The sequence below is a fragment of the Patiria miniata genome, unplaced genomic scaffold, assembly GCF_015706575.1.
Source record: "Patiria miniata isolate m_02_andy unplaced genomic scaffold, ASM1570657v1 HiC_scaffold_1, whole genome shotgun sequence".
In the NCBI taxonomy this organism is placed as follows: Eukaryota; Metazoa; Echinodermata; class Asteroidea; order Valvatida; family Asterinidae; genus Patiria; species Patiria miniata.
The window spans coordinates 17265959-17288318 of NW_024037047.1; the positions used below are offsets into that span (position 1 = coordinate 17265959).

At 42.5% G+C, this 22360-nt stretch overlaps 1 protein-coding gene across 1 annotated transcript; it reads right to left on the reverse strand.

Moving 5' to 3' along the window:
- Nucleotides 1–5895: 5895 nt before the first annotated feature.
- Nucleotides 5896–9888, reverse strand: LOC119731130 (uncharacterized protein K02A2.6-like). The gene has a single exon (XM_038204153.1). The coding sequence runs from the start codon at nt 9886–9888 to the stop codon at nt 5896–5898; it is 3993 nt and encodes a 1330-aa protein (XP_038060081.1).
- Nucleotides 9889–22360: the final 12472 nt, after the last annotated feature.

Sequence of the window (22360 nt, forward strand, 5' to 3'; positions counted from 1 at the left end):
GTGGTTGCAGTAACAGAAACTTGGCTAGACTCTTCAGTGCCCTCCTCACTGTTTGCAAATGACAATTACTCCATCTTTCGGAAAGATAGGAGTCGGCACGGTGGTGGTGTCATGTTGATGATTTCAAATGTCCTCAAACCAATTGCTGTGGATTTGCCAACGGATGACAGTGCGGAAATAGCGTTTGCCCAACTAATCATTGGATCCGAGCAGCGGCTATGTGGGGTCTTCTACCGTCCACCATCTGACCATGCTGGCATTGACGTTCTTGAGGCAACTTTGATGATCCTTGACTTGGACAAATATGCGGGTGTCATCCTTCTGGGTGATTTTAACATCGACTGGTCCCCTAGTTGTTCAAGTGGTTTGAAAACATCTTTAGAGAACTTGGCTGATTTTTTTTTTTTGTATCGACCAACTAGTGCACAATGTGACTCGATCTTCCAAGGACTTGTCATTGAACACGCTTACATTTAGGATTGTATTTCTGAACTTAATGTCTAAAGATTTAAAATAAATAAATAAGTAAATAATAAAATAAAGTCGGTTTTCGGTCGGGTCTGCACTACACTTATGCAAACTAAGTGGTTTTGGTGATTTTGTTTGTATTTCCTTTTTGTTTTGAGATACCGACTTAAAGCAATTGTGACTCGAGTCAAGTCTCAGCACTACGAGACTAAATCTCAAATACAGATTCGTCACTTCTTCAAAACGAAACACTGAGCTGCTGAATCAACATTCGTCACTTTGTGTAATTAGGGTAATTAACGAACGATACAATTTTGTGTCTTAAAATTTGGTAGATCTTTTGGAGGATATCATAGAATGTAAGAAGAGCCAAAAATTAGTAACTATTTATTTAAAAACTGATTCTTCTTATACATGGACATGATTTTCCCCGTTTTGTTCTTCAGATATTGAGCCACCAAGGTTCACGTCTTGTCCAAGCAGCTTTTCAGTGGAGGCAGGCAGTAGACAAACACGTGCCGTGGTGAGCTGGGAGGCACCAACAGCAACCGACAATGTGCCGTACAGTCGGAGGATATTTCAAACCCAGGGGTCACCCCCTGGAAGTCACTTTAGCCAGGGATCCCATACAATCACCTACGAGGCACGAGATGGCCAGGGTAACACAGCAGAGTGCACCTTCACCGTGACAGTACGGGGTGAGTTTCGGAAAGGAGAATTTGTTTGTCTGTAGAGGAAATTTAGCAAATGCAATAATATACTGCGATGATTTTATTATTTTTTTTGCAGACCAAGTGACACCTTTTCGTTTGTCGTGTCTCTTGCGTCTGCCCAGCCCTCCCGTCCCTACTGTACGGACCTAGTCATTGATCAGTTTATCAATGAGTCATCAGTAAGTCAGTCAGTAACTCATTCTGTCAGACAGTGACTCAGTCCGGTGAACAGGAAAGTTAGTCAATCAGTCAGTCAGTAACTTCTTCAGTCGGTGATTCAGTCATTCAGTCAGCGACCAAGTCAGTCAGTCAATACCTTTCAGTGACTCACCCAGTCAGTGTCTCAATCATTTAGTCAGTGACCTACTCAGTTTTTGACTCGGGGAGTTTCTCAGTCATTTACTCATTCAGTCACTCGGTCAATTAGACTCATCAGTTACAACAATTAGTTAGTCAGTCATTCATTCGGGGAGTCGGTCAGTCAGTCAGTGGCCCAATGGATCAGTCAGAGACTCAGTTCTCAGTCAGTCGTCAGTCAGTGACTAAGTTAGGCATTCAGTGACTCAGTTAGGCAGTCAGAGACTCAGTCAGGCAGTCAGTGATTTAGGCAATCTTTTACTCAGTCATATGTTCAGTGACTTGGTCATGCGGTTTGTGACTCAGTCAGGAGGTCGGTGACTCTTTCATGTGGTCAGTCACGCAGTAAGGATGTCAGTGACTCAGTCAGAAGGTTAGTGACTCAGGCATGTAGTCAGTGAGTGACTCAGTCAAGCAGTCCGTGACTCAGTCAAGAGGTTAGTGACTCAGTCAGGCAGTCAGTGGCTCGGGGAGGAGGGGAGTGACTCGGTCAGATAGTCAGTGACACAATCAGGCAGTCAGTGACACAATCAGGTGGTCAGTGACTCAGTCAGGAGGTCAGTGATTCAGTCGTGCAGTCGATGACTCAGTCAGGCAGGCAGTGACTCAGTCAAGAGATTCGTGACTCAATCAGGCAGCCAGTAACTCAGTCAGGATGTCAGTGACTCAGTCATGCAGTCAGTGACTCAGTTAGCGGTCAGTGACTTAAGCAGTCATTGAGTCAGTCATATGGTGAGTGACTCAAACATGCGGTCTGTGACTTAGACAGGAGGTCATTGACTCATGTACGTGTCAGTGACTCATGTATGTGTCAGTGACTCAGGAGTTTTGTGACTCGGTCAGGAGGTTAGGGACTCAGTCAGGCAGTCGGTGACTCAGTCAGACAGTCAGTACACTCAGGAGGTTAGTGACCCAGTCAGGAGGTCAGTGCCTCAGTCAGGAGGTCAATGACATAGACATGCAGTCAGTGACTCAAGCAGTCAATGAGTCTTTTCTATACCACAAAGTCGGTCCTACATGGATAATTGCAGCGTATGGCGCAATACATGTACATGCAATAATATAACGAATAAAACAACTCAGTGGAAGGAGTCACTAATGTAGTTTAGTGGATACTTCGTGAACTGTCATTGCTTTTGTGTTCATTCATTATTTCTTTAATTCGTTCCCTTTAATATTTTTTTTGGTTTTATTGTAGGGCATTTTTCTTTTGTAGTTTGGAAATGTGGTTTGGAGAATTTAAACAAGTATCGATAAGTGTATCGTTTCAATTGTGCATAATAGTGGTAAAGAGCTGGCAATTTTTCGTGTAAACGGAGGGACACAGTTTTCAAAGTAGGAGACCTAAAATTCGAAATAATCTTGGAAGATAAGAAGGGTTTAATAAAACAAAAATCACGTATTGTAAGGTTGTGCGTTTACATAATTTTCATGGATGTGACCTTATATCATTAGAGTGGTCTCGTTTTGGAATATACAGAGGTGAAGGATAACTAAGGTGACGAAAATGTGTAGGTACACGTTGACCTTTGCGCTATTGTGCCCTACTGGTTGCCAATTCCAATATTATGACCCAAATTTAACGCGGACAGTCCTACTAGAAATATTAAAGCCATTGACGACTTTGGGTATTCTGAATATTGATGACAGTAGTAACTGTATTTTGAATATTGCTAACAGAAATAATTCAACGCAATCGACACAATTTTAATTAAATGGGTTATTTAATCTTTGCCAATAAGAGCAAGAGTAAATATATCGACACTATCATCGCTGTATCATATACCGGTTGATATTTACTAAAAATATAAATCAAGCGATTAGCAAAAGGTAATCGGTTAAACAAAAAAGCCTATACAAATGTACTGTTAGCGCTGGCAGAGGAAAAATCACAGAACAACCTAAGAATTTGACAATTAAAACCACAACGGCCTAACTTATTTCTTTAGATACTTCTTACTGTTCAATCGAATTCAATGCAAATCATAACTGTGGTTTCATGTATGACCCATCTCCTTTTACTGATATTATTTTTATTAATACAAATACTGATTAATAGCCCTAACAGTCCTAAATCCTCCGATTTCAATACGATTTTGCGTACCCCAAGGGAGTTAGGGTTTGCCCTTCGGTGCCTAGAAATGTTAGTATGGACGGTTACACGAAATAGTGATAACAACGGCGATGATGCCGTTGATGACGTAAACTTGATGACAAGTCGTTAGATAGTCGTATTTTGTGTGTGTACTTCAGTCGATCTACATCGGTGCGGCTGGTATAAGACCAGTCTTTATTATACAGCTCTATGGTTGCGACACAGATATGTAAAGACTTGACCGGTACGTTCTCCGAACGATATTCATATATGCGTGCAGCGCAATACATATGCAGTGATCTATGCGGTGAGATCCAATGGCGCACAGCAACGCAAATGAGGACTTGTTCGTTCCGTTACATGGGGAGTTCTGCTCAATACGTCTGGACATGTTTGCAGATCGGGTGACATTTTATTGGCCAATCCCTCAGCTTGGTCAATTGTGTATACAAAATAAAATGTATCATTTTGGTATACTTGATTTATCGGAGGCGTGTATGCTCTGTAATTAATTTTGGAATGTTACACAGCACAAAGCACAAATGAGAATGACCTTTCGTAGCGGCCTAGAATACATGCTGGAATCTGAACCAATCAGAGTGCTCGCATGGAATTCGCCAGCGATTCAAAATACTCCCATATGTTGTGTACAAAGTAGAAAACGTTTTTGTCAAGTCGGTTGTTAAACATCAATAGTCAGGATCATATATTTGATCTGGGAACCAGACCAAATATGACATTTTGCTTGCGCAGAACCAGTAACCGATAACGTACGTACGTGAACAATAACCGACTTGGCACCAAGTCTATTGATGGCGATGAAGTAAACAAAGAATCTCGCCAACTAAAATAAGTATTAAAAGACTTCAATAAATTTGAGCTACATAATAAGTTTTAATTACATAACAAGAAATACATACTAATCATGTAGATAACAAAAGTATGAAATATTTAAATGAAACTTAAAAACGCGAAACACTTTAATATTAAAATGGAAAAAGTGACGGAATTGTTCATTTGATGATAAAAGCAGGGTATTTGGCACAAAGTCAGCGTATGTCTTGAGAAAGATATTTGGCTTTAGGGCCATTGCAGTTTTTTCCTTTGAAACAAAATATAGGTATAATAACAATACAATGACAGCCATTTTGAAAAGTTAAATATTACTATTCTTACTACCTAAGGTTTTTTAAATGACAAATCTGCGATGGCCCTATAGCCAAATATCTGCAGTTACAATCAAAAAGGTGAGCTTTGGGTGACAAAATGGGTCGAACATAATCAGGCGTCGGACACAATGGGTTGGGCATAATCGGTCATTGCTCGTCAAAATCTGTTGTCGGACGTAATCGACCAGACGGACATAATGGTCGTGAACACACGTGAAAGTTCACTCCATTGCGGTGTCGTTTGGGAAAAAATCACTCGGCCATCGGTGTGGAATCACAAATATGCCCTTAGCTCCATCCCTAGGGAACTTCACAAGATGCGTTTCGCGCATAACCAGTTGTACTCAACCTCGTCCCCAGTGCTTACTTTATTTCCAACCGCGTTTCCAATAGTAAACCCTGGATAGGAAACTTTCTTCCTGTATCCTGATTGGATACCGCAATTGGCTAGTAATGGATTTTTATCGTGTACTTGGTGCTATATATTCACAACGTGCAGTACGTGTTTTCGCGATCATTCGTCCACGCCTTCTCGAAAATACTAATTTCCTTTCCAATTTGCTCATATTAATATGAAATATGATACTGCATGTTGTGATGTTTCAAGTGTATAACTTAGAGGTTTTGTTGGACTGATCGAGACAGACAAACTGTACTATTGTGGTGCCATGCAAGCATGCTTTATTTGACCTTTCAGTGACCTTATCTATGGAGCGCCTAGTAGCACAGAATAACACAAGTGATCTCGCATGTGATGGAATGCCTAGGATACAAATGAATGGCTATGGATACTACATCACTCCCTTTTTTTGGAACATGAAAACAATCAGGAATGCCAAAGTTGTTTGTTTTTGGTAAGCGCTGTGTGCTCGTTCAAACAAAGGAGGTTTAGGTCAAAACAGTGAAAACACATTATAAGAGATCAAAACAGTTACATGAAGTTTACGCAGTTATATAAAGTGCAAACGGTTACATGTTCATAAAAATCAAAACGGTTACATGTTAAAATCAAAACGGTTACATGTATATACAAGTTCAAACTGTCATGATTGAAACCAAGTGTTCTCTGGTGTTGGTAGTTTGAGTGGCCAAGTTATTTCACAGTATAGTCTTTGAAACGCGCTGGTGGGTGGCGTGCTCGAGGTGGGTTTCTGCGTGGTGCTTGATTGGGTGTTTGGGTAGGTGTATCAGACAGGTCATCCAGGTCAGACTCATCTGAGTCATGTGATGGTTGAGGTTGATCATTGATGCGCTTGAAGCGAGAAATGTTGCGAGTCACTCTGTGAGACCCGCGTCGAGCAGTGATCATGGATCCTCGCGTGTCGGTGACGATGTAGGGTTGAAGGTGATATGGTGTTTGGTCCTTTGCAACCATACCATCGCGGCGGATGAGAACTGTGTCACCCACAGTGATGTTTTTGTGTTTGGCGTGTTCACGCTTGTCTGCGTATGCCTTCATGGCAGCCTTTCGACGTTTGTCTTTGCGTTTGGCGTTGGGATTGGGAGTCGTGCGTGTAGTCTCCGGAAGGCGAGTGCGCATTGGCCTACCGAAGAGAAGTGTTGCAGGAGGGGTGCCTGTGGTCGCGTGTGGGGTTGCGCGGTAGTTTCGAAGGAGCTGGAAGAGGGTTTGCTTCCACGGCTTGTGGTCAGCAATGGCGGTGCGATAGGTTTTCTTTAGAGTTTGCATAAACCGCTCGACCTCTCCATTTGCGCGTGGCCAACGTGGCGTGACTTTGCGGTGCTTGAAGCCAAGGTAGTCTGCAAAATTGGAGAACTCTCCACTGTTGAATGGTGGGCCATTGTCCGTGCGTACGACTTGTGGCACACCGAACGTTGCGAATATGCGATCGAGTTTCGGGATGACTGCGCGTGCTGATGTAGATGAGACGATTTCAATCTCTGGAAACCTGCTGTAGTCATCAATGACGACTAGGATGTGCTCACCAGAAGGGAGGTCACAGAAGTCAACACTGACCTCAAGCCATGGACCGTTGGGGAGCGGCGACATTTGCAGTGGAGCGCGTGTAGTGTCCACCGTCGAGGCTTGGCACGGCAGGCAGTCGCGGATGGTTTGGTCAACCAGACGATCAATGCCAGGAAACCATATTTTCTCACGCAGCAGTTGTTTGGTTTTGGTTATTCCCTGGTGTCCCTCATGGGCGATGTTGACGACTGTTTGCTGGAGAGTTCGGGGAACGACAATACGGTGTCCGCGGAGTAGGAGATCGCGATTTGCGGTTGTGGTAAGCTCAGCACGTATCTTGTGTAAGCTTCGCACTGTGTCACTGGCCTGCTGATTGTGTGGTTGGGTGAGAAGTCTGTCCCAACTACCAGTGACCAATGCGTTGATGCAGTTCTGGAGAACTGGATCTTGTTGTGTTGCGGTTTGGAGTTCTTCCAGCGTAACAGTTTTGGGCACAGCGTTCTCAGCGATGAAGTTGAGATGTTCTTCCGCGATCTTTTGTTCTCTGCTTGGAGCTCGCGTGTGGGGCTGGGGGTGACGTGACATGTAGTCAGCAGGGTTTAGCTTACCCGGCTGGTATTCAACAGTGTAGTTGTACTCCTGGAGCTTCAGTATCCAGCGTTCGATGCGAGCTGGAGCTTGATTGTTCGGACTGTTGAATAGCGTGACCAGCGGTTTGTGGTCTGTGACGATGGTGAAATCGCCCCCGTATACATAGAGGTGAAAATGAAGAACTGCCCATGTTATGGCCAGCGCTTCTCGCTCGGTTTGCGAGTACCGTTGCTCAACGGGTGTTAGTGACCGACTCGCGAGTGCGACAACTGAGAGTTCGTCGTTGGCGTTGCGTTGTGCAAGAATGCCAGCGAGACCGACTGGACTGGCATCCACTACGATCTCCGTCTTCTTGGTTGGGTCGTAGTACGCCATGGTGCAGCACTGCGAAACGCGTTCTTGGGCTTGCTTGAGAGCCTGCTGCTGTTCAGGACCCCATGACCAAGGGACTGAGTCTTTGGTCAGTTCGCGTAGGGGTGCGGAGATGGTAGCTAGGTCGGGGATGAAACGACTGCAGTAAGTGACTAGTCCAAGGAAGCTGCGGACTTCACTGGCGTTTTGGGGCTCAGACACATCTTGGATAGCCTGAACCTTTTTTGGATCAGGTGAGACCCCGTCACGGCTGAAGATGTGTCCGAAGTATTCAACTCGGCTCTTGCTGAATCGGCACTTGTCTTTGTTCAGCGTGAGGTTTCTTTCGCGGAGACGGTTAAGACAGGCTTTGAGTCGCGTGTCATGCTCTTGTTGAGTGCTGCCGAACACGAGGATATCATCACTGATATTGAGGACTCCCTCAAGCCCCTGCAGTGTAGCGTTGATGATATTCTGGAACACTTCAGCAGCTGAACAAACGCCAAAGTTCAAGCGCTTGTAGCGGTACAGTCCTGCGTGTGTTGAGAAGACTGTAAGATGACGCGACTCTGGGGACAACTCCACCTGGTGGTAGCCTGCGTTAAGATCAAGCTTACTAAACACCGTGGAGCCGTTGACGTCCGCGATGATGTCATCGATGGTGGGGGTTACGTGTCGTTCGCGCTTGATGGCTTTATTGACATTACGCATGTCGACGCACATGCGTATCTCCCCGGGCCGTTTGGGTTTCTCGACTACATGGATTGGCGAGACCCATGGAGTGGGCTCGTCACGCACTGGTTCGATGATGTCCAAGGCAAGTAGCTTGCGTAACTCGGCTTCGACTTTTTTCCGCACTTGGAACGGTATGCGGCGATGAGGTAGAGCGATGGGCTGGACGGACTTGTCCTCATGGAGTATGCACTGAAAGTCTTTGAGCTTACCGATGCCGATGAAACGATCGGAGTAGTGCTCAAGCAACTGATGTATCTGCGGCGAGTCATCCGGTTGGATGTTGTACGCGACATGGATGATGCCAAGTTCTGATGCGGTGGTGAAACTGATAAGCGTGTCCCCCTGCTGCTTTGTCACGTAAAATGTCGACTTGATATCGGAAGACTTGTAGGCAACAGTTGCCTCGAATGTGCCTACAATCTCGAGGGGAGTAGTACTGCCATACGCGAAGATTTTCGTGTTTGTATGTCTCTGCAGTTTCGGAACAGACTGAAGAGTGCCGTAGGTTACAGCTGACATGACACTGACAGACGCACCGGTGTCAATGATCGCTTTGATAGGCGTCTTGTTGATGCGGACCGTGACAACAGGTTGCTTGGATCGGTGTGGTGCTTTCACACCGAAAACGTACTCATCTTCGGAGCTGGACTCAGCGTCGTGATCAACGGCATGTACTTTGGCTTTGCCGGGTCGTGGTTTGTCTCGTGTGCCACCGCGACTCAGGCAGTGTTTTGCGAAATGGTTCAGTTTTCCGCAGGTATGACACGTGACACCCTTGGCAGGACACTGTGTCTTGTGTGGGAATGTTCCACCGCAATTGCGACATGGCACGCTGTGTCGGGGTTTGGCCATGTGCGCAGATTTGCCCAATTGCTGACTCGAGCTTGACCGGTACTTGGAGCTGTGTACCTTGTGCACTGTCTCTGTACTGGGACTTGGATGTTTTTCCATGCTTTTTGCCTGCGTATCCGAAAGTTCGTAGGCACGTGCGGTTGTAAGCAGCTTCGTGAGAGTGAGATCTGCTTCACGCAGGGCGTAACGACGCAGCTTGGACGAAGAACAACCACGGATGATTTGCGACTTGACCTCGGAGTCCAGGTCATGGAACTCGCATTTTTGTGCCAGCTGTTGGAGCCTGGTGTTTAAATCACCAACTGTTTCAGTCGGAGATTGTTTCGCTTCTCTGAACACGAATCTCTCATATTCAATATTGCGTCGTGGGGAGAAGTACTTGTCAAGCTGCTCTTTAGCTGTCTTGTAATCTGACCCAGTATCAGCTAGTGTCTCGAAAATGTCCATGACTTCCTGGCCTGCATAGTGCAGTAGGAGTGCCCGCTGTTGTTTATCATCAACAATGTTGAAAGCTACAAAGAGGTTTTCCAGTCTCTTTACATACTTCTGCCATCGCAAGCCAACAGTAGATGGCTCGGTGTGTGGTTGAAAGTTCGGAAAAGATGGCAGATTAGGGCAGTTAGATGCAGCCATGGTGATTAGTGCACTGCTTTTGACGGTACAGTACAGCGTTTATACGACGCACACGGTCGTGTAACAGTGCATGTGATGCATACAGTACACACGTACGAGATTGTTCAACAGACGATCTTCCGAAAACTTACTCAGTTTTGAGACCGGAATTTCAGCCAACAAACGACGACAAACTGACAACAACTGACGACAGAATCAATGCTGGGTTCCTCAGCAACGAAAAGATCCCATCCTCGTCGCCAATTGTGATGTTTCAAGTGTATAACTTAGAGGTTTTGTTGGACTGATCGAGACAGACAAACTGTACTATTGTGGTGCCATGCAAGCATGCTTTATTTGACCTTTCAGTGACCTTATCTATGGAGCGCCTAGTAGCACAGAATAACACAAGTGATCTCGCATGTGATGGAATGCCTAGGATACAAATGAATGGCTATGGATACTACACATGTTGTCTCGATAAGATCGTAACAGTTTGATTTCAAAAATCGTGTTTTCGTAACTCACGCCGTGCTCGCGCTGCTACGAATTGACTCTGTTTTTACCCCAGACACCGCATACAAAAACAAACGCTAATGTGTAACGCATATCCAGACACCAGACTGTTCCTCATTTGCATACGTGTGCAAAAATCTTGCACATGCAAATGATCCAATACCAGGGTGAGAGAGCAGGTAGTGATGGGCGCATACTGTTCGACACCCTGGGTACGAGGTTGCAGTTGTACTGGTTGTCACATTTTCGGCCTGCGGTTGGTACAAAAAGTTGTACTTCTCCCCCTTAAGATGTGGCACACACCTGACCCGTTGCCGTTGAGTGTGAGTACACGCTTCATCCACCTTCATAGTTGGCTGCATATGGGCGGTTTTTGGTGTCGCACAGGAAGTAACAGGTAGGGAATTTTGGGGCGGCACAGGTGGTACAGGGATTAATATGTTAAGTATACTAACCGATGAAAAATAAATTATAAAACTGTCCAATGTTTTATTTATATTTTTTTTTATATTTTGTATATGTCTGCAGCTAAAACTCCTTCCCCAAGAGTAGGCATTGCATTGTTAGCTGTCGTCATAGGGGGCGCTGTTTTAGTTTGCTTCGTCTGTGTTTGCCGGTAAGTTTCTGGACTTGCGATCAGTTTCCATGCAAGATTTACACTTTTTTGTTTGTTTTTGTTCGCAGAAATAACGGAGCAATTACTCTTGCGAGTCTGTCTGAACTACTCGGCAGTGGCCGCAAATAACTAACAAGTGCTAGCTTTTTCAAGCCATAGCCATAAATTTCATACGCAGTCCAAGTTAATTAAAACATAAATACGTATTGTTGTGAACGTCAAAATATATTTACAAGAGTCTCCTAGAATGCAAGTCAGGTTTGGCCGTGTCGTGGCCTGGGCGGGGCTGGTCACTGGGTCAGACTTAATCACAAAGGTCATGCCGTGTTCATACGTGACTGGTTTATTATATAGGGCCATGTCACACTTCTGCGTATCCTAATTCCTTATGAGTTGCGCATTGACTATTTTTCATACGCAGTCGTACGCACAATACGCACCTCATATGCATCTCTATCGTTTTATGTAAGTTTTATGTACGCAGGCATACGCATGGTACGGCCCAGTACGCTGGATAGTTTTGGGCATGCACAAAACTACGCTGCGTACGCTGTTACGCAGGTCATAAGTTATAAATACGCAGCGCATCGGTCCCGCATCGGTCGAGCGCGGTACGAGTACGCTATGTGTTCGTGAGGGATAATAAGCCGTTCATACGCGGCAATACGCTGACCTCCTATATTGGACGTATACATAGCGACGTATTGCGCGAATTAGTACCGCTCGTCCTGCGAGCGGGCAGCGCATTGTACTTATTCGTAACTCTTGAGAAACGCACAGATGGCGAACTTGCGCACTGCATACGCAACTCATACGCATCTCATACGCAGTGGATGCGCTGAATTCGTTACTTGTTCGCTAGATGTGTGTCGCACACATGTCAAAGTAATCAACAAATTTCGACGTTTTTGATCGTACGGCTGCGTATTGAAAATTGTTGATAAGGAACTCATAAGGAATTGGAATACGCAAAAGTGTGACAGGGGCTTTAAAGCCCCTGTCACACCTTATGCAAGTACGCTATGTATACGTCCAATTATAGGCGGCTCATATGCTGACGGGGTGCGTGCCGGGAGGTCAGCGTATTACTGCGTATGAATCGATTATCCCCTACGAACACATAGCGTACTCGTACCGTGCTCGACAGATCCGGGACCGATGCGCTGCGTATTTATAACTTATGATCTGCGTAACAGCGTACGCAGCGTAGTTTTGTGCATGCCCAAAACTATCCGGCGTACTTGGCCGTACCATGCGTATGCCTGCGTACATAAAACTTACACAAAACGATACAGATGCATATGAGGTGCGTATTGTGCGTACGACTGCGTATGAACAAAATTTCCATGCGCAACTCATAAGGAATTGGGATAAGCAGAGGTGTGACAGGGCCCTAACTGCAAGACTCGTTGTCCACCCGGTGGAGTGAGAGCATCGGACGGTGTCATGCCAAAAACCGTCCGGTGCCAAATAGTGTCCGCTGAGCATGCGCAGTGGGCGCCAGACACTATTTGGCATGAATACATGCCAAATGGTGTCCGGTGCCAAATAGTGTCCGGACGCCGTCGATCGACCGATCACTAAAGGCTATTAGGGCGCACTGACACCACAAGTATGGTATGGTCAGAGCGTACTCGTCCTGCCGGACAGTTTTGCAGGACTAATCGGACAGTTTTTGGCAGGGGAATCGGACAGTATTTGGCAGGAAAAATCGGACAGTATTTTGCAGGAAAAAATCGGACAATATGTGGTAGGGATGGATAGAGGGAATCGGACAGTATTTGGCAGGGGGATCGAATCGGACAGTAGTTGGCAGGGGGATCGAATCGGACAGTATTTGGCAGGAAAAATCGGACGTTACTTGGCAGGAAAATTCGGACAGTATTTTGCAGGAAAAATCGGACAATATTTGGCATGGGAATCGGACAGTATTTGGCAGGAAAATCGGACACGATTTGGCAGGAAAAATGGGACAGTATTTGGCAGGGGGAATCGGACAATAATTGGCCAACCCAGAGGTGTGAGAGCTCACCTGGACCGTGGTCACGCGTGACTAGTTCATTTTGTAACCCCCTTGTGCAGGTCACAACAGTATAGGGCCCCAGTAAAACAAGCTCATGAAGACATCGCGGATGAGAACATAATTCAAGTCCGTAAGAAGAAGGATGTGAACATAATAACGAGCTTTTCAACTCAAGTCCCCCAAAAGGTACCTTTGAATTGACTTGATTCAATAATGGGACTGGAAACGAACTTTCAAACTCGATATGTATATACATGTAAAGTCTTAGGTAATATTTGTGGGATGGAAATTTACCTGGAACCAGCAAACAGCAGATTTTTTTTGCCACAGGCTACTTGAAATGCTGCGCACTGACATCATGGCCCTTCAAAAATCCATACAGCCCTTTGCCATCAACCCCCCCCTCCCCCCTTAAAAAAATATGACACAGACAACAACAATAGGTGGCGCTTTTCATGGCGGTGCTCGTGAACGAAGGGCGCCCGTACATGGGTACATTTTCTGTCTAATTTTAACCCCGACTCCCCAATTAATCAACAGCCATTACAAAACTTTCTATTAGGGTGGTTGCTTTGTTGAAGTCCAAGACTTTTCAGGGGGGTTGGGGTGTTGGATGAGGCATTGCAGTCTATGCAAAATAGTACTAGGCTTCAAACAATGAATTAAGATACCCAATATTGAGTGATGACGTTATTCAGTGATTGAATTTGGGAATTTTTACCCATTATGTTAAAAGTTAACATTGGTTTAGTCTGGGGCGAGATTGGTTAGTCCCCTCAGGTCCACCCTTGTAATGCGTTGTGCAAACTCCAACACACTTAAAATTTACAATTGTATGTTTTTGCTTCAACTGTGATTTCTAGCGTGTGGCGCGGGTCCAACCCCCCTCCAACATAGCCAGCAAATGAATTGGAGCCGTCTGGCATCAGAAATTCAGTAATGAAAGAAGAGTAAGAAAATACTAAAGATTGTGGTTGGGACCAAACAACCACAGAGCTGTTTCCAAAATATTTTTGATTGTCTATTGCATAGAATAAAATCAAATTGTTAATAAACGTTAACCACAAATATTCATACCGTCTTAACATAAGAACATTAAACTGGACATTAATAATAATGCAATAATGACTGTTGCTTCATGTTAATATACGATATCAACCCCATCAGATTTATAATTCATAAGATATGATACATTGGGTTTAATATAAACATTCCGGTAACACCAGAGGTAAGGGTCACATGACTTTAACATAACAATATTCATCTAAAACATTTCCCTGTCTATATACCTATCAAGTTTGAGATCAATCGGTGAATAAGACGGTAAAGATTGCCTCATTTACATATTAATGACATATTAATAACATGAGAGCAATAAGATGCAAAGTAATAATTATGCTAACATATTTATCATTGTTGTTTCATGCTAATATAAGGTATCAAACCCATCTGATATACACAGAAAACAGAAAGTGAGTAATTTGACTCAATATCGTCAAAAATGAGTCATTTTGTCCGTATAGTGACGCACTTTGGCTCAAGGTTTGACTCATTTATTACGATAATGAGTCAAATTACTCACTTTGTGTTTTCTGTGTATATATGTGTTCTTGATTGTCTATTGGACAGTTCAAAATGATTCATGATTTTTTTCCCAAAAAAATGTAATTACATGTATAGGTTTTCCCGGACAATTTTGGAAAATGTGCATTTGAATGTGTAAAACATCATTCAATTTGGCGCTGATTTTCAGAATTAGCGTATATCCAGGGTTAAATATCACAATAACTAGCATTTGATTTCATTTTGCATCATTCAAATAAATGAATGAATGTGCACAACGTTTAATTTAAAGTATTACACATACGACTGAATGCACCTTCATGGAATAACAATTATCACTTAATAAATAGAAACAGGGATTTTGAAGGTTGATTCGCACGGAAACGAATGCTTCTTTTACAAATTCATGTATACATTTTCTGAAATTGTCCGGAAAAACCTATAGTTACGTGATTAGCCTTTCGGTTTGACGTAAGTGTGACAATTTTTTTCAAATTTGTTATAATATATTATACATGCCTATACAAAATTATGATACAACTGTGATGGATTCATTAATTAATCAATGTATTGCAGGCCTAATGGATCATTACTGTGTTTGTTCTAATAATGAGAGATCAATATAGGTCTGATAGTTCTATGATTCTTTATTGGACCATGAAACATGATGAAATTATTACAAAATAATTAACTATTAATATTGAAATTATAACCTTGAACAATTGGACTTTCGGTACAACCTGAAGTGAGGGTCACATGGCTTTGACATTGCCTGAAGTACGTTTTCAGTCCAATATGAGGAAATGTGCAAAGTTCTGGATGCATATAATTGATTGACTTGTTGCGATATTGCGGTCACAATATTGACAGTTTAATATTCATGACGTCATAACATGAAAACAATAAATTACACATAAATAATAATGCAATATATTAATCTTTCAATGTTCCCTCCTAATACTTTGAGGTATCAACCCCATAACATTTATAATTCATAAGATATAATCATTAGGGTAAAAGTACCAATTCTGAGGATCACATGACTTTGATATTCCAGGAAACGCATTTATCGTTCAATACAAGAACATGTGAAAAAAATTGTAATCATACATTATCGAATTGTTGAAATATGGTGGCAACAACTTTGCCTCATTAAATATTCATGACGGCATAATATGACAACAATTAAGTGCACAGTAATTATAGTGCAACTATATTATTGTCTGTCATTATAGTTTTGTATTAATATGAAGTTTCAACCCAATCACATTAATAATTCATTAGATCGGTCCAATAGTTCATTTGTTACAAGACTGTAAAAAAATAACCTTCAAATTGATGGCATACATCTTCAAATGATGGTTAATGACTATGGAAAGTTGAATGTTGATCGGATTTAAAATAATACCCAAAATTGGCTTTAAGAATGAAAACGTGTACAAACCCTATGGGTAAAAGTGGAAGAGGGAAAAAAGAGAGAAAGGAAAAAAAACCCCAAAACTAGAGATTGTCGTTGTGAACAACCACAGAGCTATTCTTCTAATTTGAACCACAGAGCTGTTCCCAAAATGTTTTTGAATGTCTATTGGACCGTACGAAATGCTGACAATCAAAACAATATTAATAGAAATTGATATTATAATCTTTAAAAATTGCACTTCCGGTATAAAACCGGAAGTATGGGTCACATAACCTTGACATTGAAGGTGGTGCATTTTCACTCCAATATAAGGACATTTTGCAAAGAACTGCAATGTACGGAAACTTATCGTATTGTATTGTTGAGATTATGATGGCCACAAATTTGCGTCATTAAATATTCATGACGTCAAAACATAAGAACAAAAAATTTAGCAGTAATAATTCTGCAGTATAGTGATCTGTGAATGTTGGGAAATACTATTACAAGGAATCAAACCCATCAGTTGTATAACTCAGGAGATATGGTAATTAGGGTCTAAAATAGCACTTACGGCGACACCGGAAGTAAGTGTCACAAGACCTTGACATATCAATTTTAATCTATAACACTTTGCTGTTTATATCTTTTTAAAACTACTTTTTGTATGAAATGTTCGAACGCATTCCTGTAGTGATTGGGAAGGATAAGCAAAAACTGATTTATTTGATTTAAAAACAATAAAATGTTTGTGATTGAGAAATTAGTTGAAAATGATTGGCACTTAATAATTAATCACCGAAATGTTATATAAAGTTTAAATATTAAGTTGCAGTAAAAATGTAATTGTCTATCAGACAAAAAATGATTTAGTCGTGATAAAGACTGGTGTGTGATGGCCTAATACTCTGTAGCTAGGGATAACTGCTAAATGTAATAGTCCTTTTAATAAGTCAATCAGACGAAAGGAAATGCTCAATTTTGGAAACGGAATGAAATTGTAAATATTAAAACCCTCCGACACAGAAACTAGCCCTTTTGGGGACCCAATTTGGTTAATTACCTTAATTAAAAAAAAGTTTTCAAACCAATTCTGGTGATCTTCCATCTAATCCTAGCCACAGACACCCACTACGGAGATATGCAGTCACCTTTAGTGACCCCGGGTCAGGCATATCTGAGCCTGAAAACCTGGGTTAAGGACTGACGCAATTTCTGCCCCCCCCCCCCCGGGGGGGGGGGGGGATTCTGCATACTTGTACCATTATCTAGCTATCAACCAAGTTTTATGACGATCAGACTTTCCCTTATATATGTTTTCAAAAATTGCATTTTTGATGATTCATCATGACGTCACACGTTTTTCAAAACTTTGTGCAAGCGCCTATTATCCAACAAACAAAATACAAAAAGAATTTTGATTGTTGCATGTTGGGTTCGTGAGATATGACTTAAAGGTAAAAACATCCAAAAAAATATAGAAAATCCCACGATGACTTCATGATGACCTTACCTCAATGTTTGCCTAAAACACATCCCGGTCTACTCACATACCAAGTTTCGACCCAATCCGACATTCAGTTCTCTAGATATAGGACTTTACAATATGCACATTTAGGGTGACGTCAAGTGACCTATGATGACGTCATCATAACGTCACCCCAATTTTCATCTATAAGACATCCCGGTCTACCTACATACTAAGTTTCAACTCAATCTGTAGAAATAGGAATTTGTTATATGCACATGAATGATGACGTCACGTGACCCATGATCTTTACGTCATTCTTCGGGACACATGTTTGCTTTAGGGACTATGCCTATGATAACTTTGAAAAATGTATGACTAAGATGAATTGCAAACGTGAAGGGTGGAAAATACGTGTACAAAGTCTATCAGAGTTAGGCAAAAAAAAAGAAGAGGAAGAAAAAACTAGAGATCTATGTCTGTTTGCAACAGAACATAGGGCTTTTCTGCATTATCCTTTTTTTATATCTATAACACGCCCCAGACAATGTATGTACATGTACAATGTTTTAAAGTATACGGTACAAGATTTTTTTTTTTAATTATAAAAGTCATGCGATGACGTCATGGTGACGGGTTGTGTCAAATGTTATGGTAAATAATCGTTTGCAATTTCAATCCAATATGCGATATGTTGTTCTTGAGTTATCGTCTCCACAAAAAGTGCTGACCAGTGGTTGTGTAGGGCGCCCTCTTAAGGAAAAAATCATAGAGGGTAGAAAAATCTGGCACATGCACTGTTGGCCGTTGGTTATCACGGTTCCAGTCGGTTTCCACTTTTTCTGTCATTTCATCACGACTTATTATCGAACAAAGTTTTGTTTCAGAACCAATTTTTTTTTCTGGAGTTTTTGTCTCCAAAAGAGTGCTTCATTTTGTTTGCAATTCAAATAGACTCAGATTCGGAATGAATTTTTCGTAATTCTCAGCACTTCTTTCCTTTTATCATATTGATTGTATTCTTCCACGGTTCACATCAATTTTCAAACGTGCTGTGTCAAATGTTATGATTAATAAGCGTTGGCAATTTCAAACCAATGCAATATGTTGTTCTTGAGTTATCGTCTCAACAAGGAGTGTCAAAAGATAATACAATTCGGAGTGAAGTTTTCGTAATTAAATTAAACGCTTATGCCTATTTTCTTTAAAACATATTAAATGTATTTTTCCACGGTTCACGTAAATTTTCCAACGGGTTGTGTCACATTGTATGGTCAATAATCGGACGCAATTTCAATCCAATGCATTATGTTGTTCTTGAGTTATCGTCTCCACACAAAATGTGTCAGAAAAGATACAATTCGGAATGAAGTTTTCGTGATTTAACCGCTTAGGCCTATTTTCTTTAAATCATATTAAATGTATTCTTCCACAGTTCACGCCAGTTTTCAAACGGGTTGTGCCAAATGTTATGGTCAATAATCGTTTGCAATTTCAATCCATAGCGACATGTTGTTCTTGAGTTATTGTCTCTACGAAAAGTGTTGTATTTTTGTTCAATGGGCAGATTGTGGCCGCGTGCTGACCAGTGGTTGTGTAGGGCGCCCTCTTGGCCGTTGGTTATCACGGTTCCAGTCGATTTCCACTTTTTCTGTCATCACATCACGACTGTTTAGCGAACAATGTTTCTTTTCAGAACACATTTTTTTTCTAGAGTTACTGACTCCAAAAGAGTGCTTCATTCCCGCAGGAATCATGCCAACTTTCAAACGGGTTGTGTCAAATGTTATTATTAATAACCGTTCGCAATTTCAAACCAATGCAATATGTTGTTCTTGAGTTATCGTCTCAACAAAGAGTGTCAAAAGAGAATAAAATTCGGAGTGAAGTTTTTGTAATTAAATTAAACGCTTTCTAGAATTAATGTTCTTATTTTATGAAATTAATTGTCCCACCTTTCTCGTGCTTGCCAATGTGGAATAAATCTAAAGATGCACATTAAACAATTACGTGTTCATTGTGATAAAAAGACTGTGTAGGATTGGTAAGGCATCACTTACGCATCTGTCCGAGTAGCGGTTACAGCGCCACCACGCGGCGGCGGGCAAACGCTGTCCGCATGCCTTGTGTGTTGGGCTGGCCGTATCCAACTGATCTTCAGGTATGAGATTTGATTTGTTTAGATAATTTATGTTTCATCCAAACTTCAGATTTTGTGTGTGTAAAATTAGTTTGAAACTTCACCATAAGCAAGTTTGTGTCATTAAATTGTATCCAACATGGAGCCGCCCTTAACGCTATGCATTTCTCTAGGATAGAATGATACGGATAAATTCCTAATGCTCATGTAGAAAATATTCCTGTGTGGTGTGCCGAAAGTAGGACTAACCTGTCCACAGTGTATCTTTCTTGGAATATAAGGCAAAGTACACAGCATTTTTAGGCCTTTTTGACTGGAATACGGGCGATTCACAATAGTGCGCCTCCAAGAGTTTGCAGAGCGTTGGCCAATTACAATGCGCGAAATCAGTCGACCTTTTCCAAACGCGTATTGGGTCGACAGATTTTGCGCATTGTAATTGGCCAAAGCGTTGCAAACTCTTGGAGGCGCACTATTGTGAAACGACCGTATTGTGATACGGTAAAGGGCGCCCTCACTCGTTTGTAGACATTAATACTATGCATTTTCCACTAGTGTACTGTATTTAGCATATCTAGTGTGATGTAGATTGATTTATCACTTTATTGAAACTGGATTTGCCAACTTTCAAACGGGTTGTGTCAAATGTTATTATTAATAACCGTTCGCAATTACAAACCAATGCAATATGTTGTTCTTGAGTTATCGTCTCAACAAAGAGTGTCAAAAGAGAATAAAATTCGGAGTGAAGTTTTTGTAATTAAATTAAACGCTTTCTAGAATTAATGTTCTTATTTTATGAAATGAATTGTCCCACCTTTCTCGTGCTTGCCAATGTGGAATAAATCTAAAGATGCACATTAAACAATTACGTGTTCATTGTGATAAAAAGACTGTGTAGGATTGGTAAGGCATCACTTACGCATCTGTCCGAGTAGCGGTTACAGCGCCACCACGCGGCGGCGGGCAAACGCTGTCCGCATGCCTTGTGTGTTGGGCTGGCCGTATCCAACTGATCTTCAGGTATGAGATTTGATTTGTTTAGATAATTTATGTTTCATCCAAACTTCAGATTTTGTGTGTGTAAAATTAGTTTGAAACTTCACCATAAGCAAGTTTGTGTCATTAAATTGTATCCAACATGGAGCCGCCCTTAACGCTATGCATTTCTCTAGGATAGAATGATACGGATAAATTTCTAATGCTCATGTAGAAAATATTCCTGTGTGGTGTGCCGAAAGTAGGACTAACCTGTCCACAGTGTATCTTTCTTGGAATATAAGGCAAAGTACACAGCATTTTTAGGCCTTTTTGACTGGAATACGGGCGATTCACAATAGTGCGCCTCCAAGAGTTTGCAGAGCGTTGGCCAATTACAATGCGCGAAATCAGTCGACCTTTTCCAAACGCGTATTGGGTCGACAGATTTTGCGCATTGTAATTGGCCAAAGCGTTGCAAACTCTTGGAGGCGCACTATTGTGAAACGACCGTATTGTGATACGGTAAAGGGCGCCCTCACTCGTTTGTAGACATTAATACTATGCATTTTCCACTAGTGTACTGTATTTAGCATATCTAGTGTGATGTAGATTGATTTATCACTTTATTGAAACTGGATTTGACACGTAGGTATTTAAATATTGCGATTTTGTCGGCTGAATCAGTTGCTCTTGCAATAGACTTTTCTCCTAGACATGCAAAAGCTTTTAATGTCAAATGCAAAGACAAGTTCAGGTCCTTTTTGCCTCAAACATCCTCCCCCCCCCGCCCCGATCACATCAATTTCACGTTCTCTTGTGTCAACTACCGTGTCTTCCTCACAGCGGAATCGGTGCGGTGTTTCAACTGCGACGAGTTCGGGCATGTCAGCCGCTCCTGCAAGAAACGACGACCCGACGATGACATTGACGAACGTGACCACGGTGAAGTATCGAACAAACCAGACAATCCAATCAATCCTCCCCCAACCTTTGTCCACAATAAATCCAGCGCCAACCCCCCCCCCCCCCCCCCCGAAAAAAAACCCCTCATTCCCACCCGAGCCAGCTTCCTCTGCTGGGGCTGCCGGTCCTGCGCCCGCGCCCACTGCCGCGGTCAGGGGCAACGCCTCCGTGAAAGGTGCGTCTGCTGCCTCGGCCCCCGCCCCCTAATAAACTACCAGGAATGCCTACTAAAACAGCCAAGCCGCGCCCAGTAACGCAACTGGCCCCATATCTATCCCGGAAACACCCAAATCCCATTCCAAACCTCCTAAAAAAAAACCTCCACAAATCCCTCCAAGTCAACCATCCATCCAAACCCACCTGCGGAGATCCTTTCCGTTTGGGGATCACCCCCTGGGCTGTCACGTCTCTTCTCTGACATAATCGCTAAAGGAAAACCAACCAGAAGCAAATCGTCCTCGCCTCCACCTTCCAAACTTGTGAAACTGGCCCACAATTTCACCACACAAACACCTAAATCCTCAATGATCCTCACACCGGATGGCTCTCCCTTCCTTTTCCCAAGCGCTCGACACCCAAACACCCGTGCCCTCCTCGCCCGCCTCGACCGCCGCGGAAATGAACACCGTCACCGACTCCATGCTGTGGGAAGACACACACATACCGAAGATGATTTCATCCCTGAGACCATTTTCACCACAAAAGGTCCCCTCTCACACAAACAGATGATTAACTTTCTCACCCAGGTCAAAGCCAAAAAAGAAAAAGACCCAGATCATCCAAAAATTCACCTCTGACGTCCCGGGACTTGAAAAACAACTAAA